Consider the following 10,542-nt stretch of genomic DNA (forward strand, 5'->3'; position numbering starts at 1 on the left):
AAACAGAAACATGCACGATTTCATTAGATGATATATTTTACTTTTTTTTTGTCTTGTCTTTTTTTTATTATATTGTAAAATTGTATGTGGACCCTTCAAAAAGAAATTATATATTCTTATATAATTATATAATTAAACAGTGTTGCTGTTGGTCGTATTTTGAACCCTTGTCTGAGTGGGCGGTAGACATGCAAATACATGTGGGGACAAAACAGACAAGAAGTTAGACATGTCTTTGACACATTTTTTAAATAAGACACATGCAAAAAGCACAAGCAAAAAAGTCTCTCATCACCCCTTTGCTTTGTCTGAGTTTATATGTGTGTGCGTGTGTGTGTGTGTGTGTGTGTTTGTGTGTGTGTGTGTGTGTGTGTGTGTGTGTGTGTGTGTGTGTGTGTGTGTGTGTGTGTGTGTGTTATCTGATTCCGGACCTGGATTTGACACTCAGAGGTCCATTATTTTTTAACAGTGTCAAGGCTGTGGCCCAGTGCAGCTTTGGTGCTGATAACAGATGAGCCCTACTTTTCACTCTGTACCCCATTTGCAGCATAATGACCCAGAGAATGAGAGTGACTGAGGGTGGTGAGGAGGGATTGTGAGAGAAATGTAAATCCAGAACAGTTGGGTGTGAATTTATGGCCACAGTTGAAGCATACTCAGTCATCCCAGCTGTGCCGCTGAACTGGTTCTTGTGGTGGAGCGGCTAAATTTAGCTGTCCCCTGTGTACTGGTGACTGGTGGATGAGGGGGGAAAAGAAACCATCACAAGGTCGCAGCGTCTCCTTCCCCTTGTCTTTACTAGCCTGGTTTGGCCAGAAATCCTGTAATTGGAAGGCCCGCACTTCAGTAACCGCTCTGCATTGAGGTATGCAAACAGAGTCATCACTTCCTCTGCTTTAAATGAAGCTGGCAGCTTCCACTGATGTTTTATATCTCTCCCTGCGCACTCTCTTTGAGGCTGGAGTTGTCATGCCCTGGCATAGTAGCGAGAGCGAGATTGTGGCCTTGAAAGCTCGGGCCATTATTTATTCATGTGTCTGCATGCAGATGTCGAGCTGAGATGAGAAATAGGGCTCCTGGCGGCTCAGAGGGCTGTACTTCTAATGAGGAAACTCAAGCCATTTTTCCTCTCAGGAATAGATTGACATCTAGATTTTCTTCTCAGCGAGAAGTAATTTCGATTCTGTCATGAGTAGGCACCTTGCACCCCCTTGAGTGCAGCGTTTACGCTAGGTGACGCCGTGTGTAATGTCTGGTGGAGGAACAGAGCTGAGCTGCCTCTGCTGCAGCCTCACCCTGCAGTTATCTGAGCGGCCGAGGGTCTCCGGTGAGCATCTGGCCCCAGCTCGAGCAGCCAGGTACAGCGGGAGCACGGAGCCACATTGCTTTCTGCTCCCTTTCTCCTTTGTTTGACTTTGTTCTTCCTGCGCTCCGCTTAGGCAGCCACGGGGTGGGAAGGGGAAAGGGAAAGGGAGAGGAGAAAGGGAGAGATGCAGCTCCTCTCATCTCTGCCAAGCTCTCCGGCTGTCTTCCTCTGGCTCTTTGTTATGCCTCTGCCGCTTCCCTCACTGCCTAAAGCTACAGCTCCCTGGTGTAGGCAGATACCGCTGGGGTGGATCTGCCTATGATGTGCTTATCATAAGGTTTGCCAGCCCCTAAGGGAGAGAGGCTGACTTATTGTTGCTCTCAAGACGGAGAGAAAGGGAATAAACACATACTACCTTGATATGTTGTCATATTTGGGGGGGATCACATGGTTTTCTGATTTTAGTTTGCTCTTCCAAATCACCGCTGCATTTACTCTGATAATTCTTTTGTTCTGCAGCATGAGAGGACCGCTGCTAGTTGCTGATGGAAATATTCATGCCCCTAGAAATCACCTGACACTGATTTGGATCATGTTGACAAGTCACTGCCCTCTCAATCTGTCATGCTGGCACACTTCCAGTGTGCTAAGGGACAGATGGGGGAGGACTCTTTTTTTTTTTCTTGGATCACCTTTTACCCCCTCTGCTTCAGAATGTGCTACATGTTAAATATGAGGCGGGGAGAGCAGAAAGCTCACAAAGTCTTGCTCCCTGAGGCATGAAAAGCAGTGTTCTTCTGCCATCTAGTGGTCAAGTGTACCCTAGCAGCAGATTTAACGAGGACAATAAAATATCCTGGATCCTGGATTGTTTTACTTACTGCAGAGATTCTTTTAGAGAATTCTTTTTAGAGAATCTTTGTTTCTACTTTGGGCTAACGTTAACCGACTAGAATTAATTAAACTATAATTATGTGATTTTTTGATTCTTTTGACTCAGAATCTTTTTATTCTGGCATATTCTTCTACATTTATTATTGTTCATTGAACTGTTTGCACATTTAATTGTCATTTATTTGTTGTTGTAAAATTAGCTCATTAAAACAATCAATTCAAGTATTTAATCTATTCTGATTAGCATTTTGAATAGTATGAACTGGAAATGCAGTGAGTTCATTTTGTCTGTCTTTAATCACTTCTGTTTTTATTGGTTTTCCAGGTGAAGCTTCCTTTCCCCGTAGATCAAATCACGAATCTTCCACGGAACGACTTCCAAATGTTGGTGAAAATGCACAAACTGACTTCGGAGCAGCTCGAGTTCATCCACGACGTAAGGAGGCGGAGTAAGAACCGCATCGCGGCGCAGCGCTGCCGAAAGAGGAAACTCGACTGTATCCTGAATCTGGAGTGTGAGATCAGAAAACTGGTGAGTGTGGACTGTTTCTGTTCACTCCGTGTGATATCATGAGACTCTGATATGTGTCTCGCCACCTGTCAGGAATGAACAAAACGTAAATGCAGGTACGCTAGGGTTGGCATAGCAGTGTTGTGGAACACTATGTATGGCAGTGTATGGAACAGCACAACATGACATATGTTCTATGTCTTAATATCCATTTTAATCACAGCAGTACAAAGCTGCCTTTACATTTTAACCACACGCTCAAAAAAAAAAGAAAAAGAAAAAGATTTCTGTCTGAGCAAATTACAATTTTTGAGTGTGTCAATGTGACTTTATTTAACATGTCACCAAAAGAACCGACTTGACCTACTGTCTAACATATATCACCTCAATGTGATCACCACTTCATCCTTGCTCTTGAGTTATATAGAAATGGGATGTCCTTCATGATAGCAGACCAAAATGATTTCTGGGTGACACAGGAAATAAAAAATAAAAAACATATTAGAAATTAAACAACTTTTTTGTTTAGTTTCGAGGATTTGTTGAAGTTGGAATTGTTGCCTTCAGATGCCATCTATGAACCTGTTTTTATGAAGTTGAAGGCATGAGCAGGTTACTGCATGTGTTAAAGCTGGGGAGAAATTGTCTAAAAAAATACTAGGATGTTTAAGTGAAAGGCAATGAAAGGTGAGTGGAAGCCTCTTCTGTGGTGCACCTTTGAAATGACTTCCGGTGTGCGTGTTTGTGCGTGTTCACAGGTGTGTGAGAAGGAGAAGTTGCTGACGGAGAGAAACCAGTTGAAGGCGTGTATGGGTGAGCTGTGGGAGAACTTCTCCTGCCTGTCGCAGGAGGTGTGCAGGGACGTCCAGCTGAGCCCCGAGCAGGTCCAGTCTTTACACCACTACTGCCCCGTGCTGCGGCCAGCCAACTCAACTGCCAGCAACAACGCTGCCCACAATCCCAGCAAGCCAGCCCACAGCGCCTCCACCGCCGCCACCAGCATCGACCTCACCGCCCACTCCAGCTCTCCCACGCCGGAGCCCAGCTTTCACGGCTCGCCTGGCCCCTCGGAGAGCGAGCCCGACTCGGCCGTCAGAAACGGCGCAGACAAAGATGGAGATGCCCAAGATGCTAGCTCGTACGCACAGTCGGGGCTGTCTGTGGAAAATTCCAGCCAGACGGTAACGGTGGATTTTTGCCAGGAAATGACTGACAAATGTACAACTGACGAGCAGCCAAGGAAGGACTGTACTAAGTAGTGGTTATTCTCTGTGTCATTGTTTTGGATGTTTTTTTATTATTTAATTTTACTCTTCTGACAAACCCTTTCTCGGGGTTGTTGAGATGGTCAGCCTCCGCCAGTGTTCACTGAAAAAAAACAAGCTTTGTTTGTATTTATGTCTTTTTGTGCTGTCTTGTTTTTGAACAGTTGACACTAAAGTTGTCTTAACAGCAGCAATACTGTTCTCCAGGTATTCTCCTCTTACCATGACAGAGTGGGAACTTCTCACCAAACCCTTACGACGGTGCTATACTTCCCCCGGCAGCAACCTCTACAGTGGAGACTCTGTCCTTCATATGTCTCACATCAGTCAAAGCAAAACCTCATCGGACCTATACAGCAGCTCATTTTGTCCTTCTGTGTACCAACAGTATCTCTGTTCTTGCCTTTCTCTTTCTATTTTTTCCCCTCTTCTCTTTTCCCACTCTGTCTCTATCAATCTCTTCTACCTCTTTCTGTCTCACTCTGTCTTTCTTTCTTTCCGCCTTTCTTTCTCTCTGTGTGTTCCTTTTCTCGTTATATCTCAGTGGCCCTTTTTGTCACAGCAATTCAAACTCAGGAAGTTAAAAAAATAAATAAATAAAATCCTCTGAATGTTCAACCGAATTCATGAAAAATGACAAAACAGCTTCTGTACGCAAGGAAGTTAATGATGCAGTGAGACTGTAAAATGTTCATATGCAAAAATGTCTTCAAGCGTCTCGCATTTGTATTTCTGTACAGGAGAATTTTGTACAGGCTGTAACCGAAAACATTCCTCTTATGCCTTCCACCACACTGAATCGAAAAGGAAAAAAAAGGCTTTTTTGCAGTTCAAAGGCTAGTTTTTATTTTCCCACACATCAGCAATACCATTGTATTTGGATGTTGTAACAGTGACTTTCAAGTACTTGTTTGGCATAAGTGTATATAGCCTAGTATGGAGCATGATGACTGTAACAGTGATTTTGTACAGGTAGAGGCATAGATGTTTCTTTTTCACCGGGGTTATATCAAGCACCTTTTTGCTAAGGGAAAATCTTTGCTTTGCTGTTTCCTGTCCTGCCTAACGAATGCTTCCCATCATGGTGGGTGTTCTTAAACTCAGGAAATCAGCTCAACACACATGTAGACACTCACACGCGCACACAGTACATACAGACACACGTGGCTACACACAATGTAAAATTTTGAGCCCCTTGCACGTATTAAAGATAGACATACATGTTTTTAAATGCGTTGGCTCAGGCCAGCTCCTCTACACCTTCAACTCCTCTGAAAATTTGAAAGAAAAAAAACATTTCTTTCTCGGTTATTCCTTTAATTTAAGAGTAAAACTTATTTAGCGATGCTAATTGTGTACACTCATGGACATGCTTTGAGTTTCTTCAGTGATGTTGTCATTTGACGTTCGTAGACGGTAAAAAGTTTTTTTTTTTTTTCCAAATAGATCCCAAATAAAATATAAAAATTGACAAAATTTAAGAAAAGGAATAGAATAAAATTAAAGAAAGGAAACTCAATTCAGGCATATTGTTTCCTGCCCCAGACGCTCAGAGCATTTAAGCACTTCAAGGGTTTTTGACTTTGCAGTAGACCCAATAAAAGTCTGAGAATGGAGCACTTAAATTGGCACTTAAGCAGGAAGCATTTTGCTGGAAAGATTATATGATTATGTAATCAAAACAAAATATGTCTATGAAGAGTCTGAAACCTTAATGGAAAGGAAAAGGAAGCTAACGTTTTAATATATGAGTGTTCACACCCTGTATTTCTTTAGGAATTGAATAAGCTAATTCAGAATTCATTCGATGTGAAAGCAGTGTATGTGTTGTCCAAACGATTGAGTAACAATCATATAAGATAGTACCATGTTTGCCCTGCATTTGTGCATTCGTTTGAGCATCCTACTTTGTGATGTGCATGCTGCCTATATCTATAAGCCTAGTTAGTTGGTCTAGCTTTTGTTTTGCCTTGTAATTTCTCTCTGGAGGAGTCTGCTTTCAATTTTTTTTTTAAATTGTTATTATTATAATTTTTTTTTCATTTCTGTGTACAAAGAAGCTGAATCGAGGTCAACCTTCAACTAGAGGCAGGCTGTGAAATGCAAACTGGCCACGCTCTAGCTCAAAAGGTTGAATTCAGCTGGAATGTAAAGTTGTTTCCCACTCTTTAAAGCCCCAATCCAATATGGTGCTTACTGTTACACAACAGAGCTAAAGCTAACGCTACATCATAATGTCTCTCACAGATTTACATAGCAGCTCCAGTATCTCAGTACCTCAGCTGATTCCATCAATTGATTTGCTAAGTGCAAAAGTGACGGCAGTCTTGTGGCAGCGCAAGTGAACATTAATGTGAATATTTGCTTGTTGTTCAATTTTAACTCAAAATTAGTTTGTTAAAATCAAACAACTTGAATATATGAACTAATCTTCAGGGAGAATGATGGGTATATTTTGCAATTTTGTACCCTGAACCATTCATTGAATATCAAAGAAAATACCAGGAAAACAATGATGAAGATTCAAATTGAATTATTGAACAATCAGTGTGATCATTTTATGGACAGGTTAATCTAGGGTTGGGGCTTTAAAGTTTGGATGACATTTTGTTTTTCATTCTGTTTTTTTTTCTCCCCTTTTACTGATGTAAATTTTAGATGTAGTTTAAAATAGCAGTCTCACGCGTGAGACTGTTTCTGTGGACAGAGAAAACTCTTGTGTATTTTATGATCCCGTCTTTAAATTATTAAAAGACTGGTCCCTATTTTGTAGAGTACACAGACCCATACAAGACACACACACACACATCCACATACATGTGCATTCATATAACACACGCACAGAACATACATGTTGGCACAGCCTGATTGCGGAGCAGTAGTGATTCTTTGTTGACTGATGTGGTTTCTTGTGTTTGTTGAGCTCTGTTTTTTTTGTTTTTTTTTTAATCCCCCCCACACATTTGTGCTCTTTTCGTTCTTGTACACATATTTACTGAAGCAGAACAGTATTTACCCCATGCTGACATTCTACCGGGTTCATGCCAGAAAACTAGAGTGGGTCAATCTACTTTAAAAAAAAAAAAAAAAAAAAAAAAAAAAAATCTTCTGCAAACATTATGCAACTCTTTTTCTTATCATTTTCATTTGCTTGTCCTTCAACTGAAGAAGCCTGATGTTGCGCTGGAGAGCATGGACTCATTCTATTGGGAAAGGACACACTCATTAAGTTTATTTTGTACATTTTTATAACAAAAGGCCCTTGGTCTCACCTGAGGTTTTCACATAATACTAAACTGCTCTAAGAATTCTTGTATTACCTACTGTTTGTTGCTAATTCATCTCAAGTACCTCCGACATTCCCACTGAGCAAAAAAGGAAGGTCCAGAAAGATTTGTGTCCAAACCTCTATGCCCTTTGATTCTTGTTGCATGCTCCTTTGACCCTCTTTGGTCAAATTACAACAACAGGCATCCTCAGTTCCAGTGGTGAGAAGCGTCTTTAATGACATCATAATACAGTGTAATTTACATGCAGACTGTCATCTACTGTTATTTTAACTGAGCTACTTCACAAACAGTGTCTAATTTCTTGTGGTGTTGGCCTATACAGATAGTTTTGGTTTCATTCTGGGCATATGCCTACACTCCGAATTAATGATGAACATTAGTTTGAGACGTTCCCATAAATGGAAAAAAGGAACACTTAGTAGCAGCAATTTGTTTTAGTAACAACGCTCCAAAAAAGAAAAAGAAAACAAGAAAAAAAATCCCATATTACAGTGGTGACAGAAATCTCAACCACTAAGGTGTCAAAACCAAAGCTTTCTGCTTGGCCAAATACCAGTGATAGTGAGAAAATGTATTTTATTGTCATTTGGGTGAACTATCGATTTAGTGTCTCAGGGTGCCAAGCATTTACATTTGGTCTTTGTATCACTCTAGAGCAAACTATACTTTATTTCATTCAGTTTTTGTTTTACTTTTCTGTTTCTGACTCTGTTCAAAAAGGTAAACAATGCCTTCTTGAGAAAGAACTGTTGTATCATTTAAAGCAGCATTCGTTGATTTTCTATGGGCGTCAGAGTGAAGATCAAGCTGTCCACATAATGTTGGCATACTATCATCTCATATTTTTCGAAAGCAAACGTGTCGCCAGCAAAAATAAAACACATATAAGTTGTGTTAGTGTCCACCTGATGAATGCAGGTTCAACAGTCACTATCTTTTAGCTCTGTTTTTGGTCTCCACCAACTCGTGCTAATAGCTCTTCAGCTGCTAAATGCTACCCAGCTAGTAGCTGTTGTAGTATTTCAGTCTGGGCATGTAGCATAAATGGGTTTATCAGTACTTCAGTAAAAAACAAGTACGTTTCCAGGTTATAAAACCAAAACAGCAGGCTAAAAGAGGCTGAAAAGCTACGCCGAGCAAAGGTTGCTGACTCACTGCTAATTTCATCTTCATCACAGTTATGCAACTCATCGTATCGATTAATGCAGCTTCAAAATGATTTTAACCTTAGAAAACACCTGAAATTTATTCAAGAATTGGACATTTCGATCTCATGATGAATCCTCCAGGTTACTTGGTGCACTTCTTTGTTTATGGCCATTACAGAGGTTTGATTTATGTGAACAACTTTGCTGTTGTTGTAGCTCTGTAACTGAATGCTCCTACAATATTTTTTTTTCTTTTTTTTTTTGGTGTGTATTTGGCTTGTTCAGTTAAACACTTTTTGTCGCTGCTTATCTGAAACAAACACTGGCTTTTCAACTCCAAAGGTTGTTCTATGGAAGAATACGAACAAAAACATGCCTTTTCTCACAGTTGCTCAACTTTATTGAAAAAAAAAAAAAAAAAAAAAGAATCTGGTATCCTGGTTGAATGCACAGACTGCGATCACTGAGTAAAATATAAAAATGGAATATGTTTACAAATAGGTGTCATGTCATGTTTGATCAATTCTTGCAATGTAAAAATGGCTCGGTTCAATTGGACTGGTTCTTGGTGTTGTGTAAGAGACAAAGGATGAGTTTCCTCGCCTTGTCTTTAATCCACTTTTGGGATGGGTCAGCATTACATGGATACAAGTGCACCTCCGATATTTGCCTTAGAACTTGCAGAGGCCATAGTTCACATTCAAGTGAAGTGAGTGTATGCAGGGGCCTGAGCCCCCATCCCTGAGTCACCAGTGCGGACTTTCTCACACTTATCTACCTGTGAAATCCTTCATACCTCTCATAACTGGTCAATGACTGTATCAGCAAACTGCATCAGGTGTTTTTTCTACATGCTTTTTACACAGATTATATGGATAATTGTATTAGTAGATTTTGGTGCATAATTTTTAATGTAATAGCTCCTAAGCTTGTAGGTCAAGTTGTTGTTTTTTTTCTCTCATTTTTCTAGATGACTGTTTTGTGTTAATATTGTCAGTTTGAAATAGCTGTTATTTGCTTATTCTCTACTAAGAGTTCTTACCTAATTTTTAAATGCTACATGACCCTAATTGAGTAAATGACTTAATAACCATTGTAAATACAGTATTGTGCAAACTCCATTTTCATTCATTTCAATTGCTAGTGTTATATAAATGACTTTTTTGTCTAGACACCATTTCTCTTTATGAAATAAAGAAACATGCATATCATGCTCTGTGTAATGTGTATATTTTTGCGCCCACATAACTAAATGTTCTTCGGTCTTAAAGCTGTATTCTTTTTATTTTCCTTCCTGAATTACCATTCTCTGCTTGAATTCAGTCGCTGCAGAATTTGACTGCTCTTAGCTGCCTGCCTGAGTTAACTCCTATCAAACCAGGGGTCTTCAACTTTTTTAAGGCCAGGAACCCCCAAACTGATGGAGAGATTAAGTAGGGACCTCCTACCTACTATATGTGTTCTATATTAAACTCAGCCTAGTGCTATTTATAAATATACATTACTATCGGCCTTTTTCATTCAACATTAAGCTATCCCATATCCCTTTACTAAAATATATTGGATGCATGTTAATGTGCATTCAAAGAAATTAAAATTTGTGGGTGAAAATTTAAAAAATATATAAAATATCTAATCAACCAAAGATTTTGCAACCTCCCTGCAGTACCTCTGTGGACTCCCTGGGGGTCACGGACCTCCTCTTGAAGACGTATGATTTAAACTATATATTGTTGTATATATTTTTATGCTCACTTAACCAACTTTAACTGTTCCTTTGTCTTGTTTTTTTGCTTTCTGTTTGTGTGATAGTCTGCAGCTTCCTCATTACTTTAAACCTCGCTCTGCTTTCCTCCTGTGTCTCGGTTTACAAAAACAGAAAGTGTGCTTTAACACCAAAGCTTAAGTTTAACAAATAAGATGGCCGCACTTAGCTTCTGAGGCAAAATGTAGAATGCAGAAACAGGCATCAACTCAAAAGACAAGAGCGCAAGGCTCAAAGAACTGGTCCAAAACATGGTGCATAGATGAACTGACTGCGCGGGATTTACAGTGTATACACACTGAAAACTAAACACAAGTAAAAAATAATGAGCGAGGAGCAGACATCGATAGAAAGTAAAAATAT

At 39.9% G+C, this 10,542-nt stretch overlaps 1 protein-coding gene across 2 annotated transcripts in view; it reads left to right on the top strand.

The window, feature by feature from the left end:
- Positions 1–9,625, top strand: part of bach2b (BTB and CNC homology 1, basic leucine zipper transcription factor 2b) — an 81,043-nt gene extending 71,418 nt beyond the window's left edge. For both annotated transcript variants that reach the window (XM_047573213.1, XM_047573214.1), the window contains exons 4-5: positions 2,526–2,732; positions 3,470–9,625. In XM_047573213.1, the coding sequence (XP_047429169.1) occupies positions 2,526–2,732; positions 3,470–3,970 (708 nt within the window). In that variant the 3' untranslated portion in view covers positions 3,971–9,625. The remainder of the gene's footprint in view (positions 1–2,525; positions 2,733–3,469) is intronic.
- Positions 9,626–10,542: the final 917 nt, after the last annotated feature.

This window comes from Mugil cephalus, chromosome 21, assembly GCF_022458985.1.
Source record: "Mugil cephalus isolate CIBA_MC_2020 chromosome 21, CIBA_Mcephalus_1.1, whole genome shotgun sequence".
Lineage (NCBI taxonomy): Eukaryota > Metazoa > Chordata > Actinopteri > Mugiliformes > Mugilidae > Mugil > Mugil cephalus.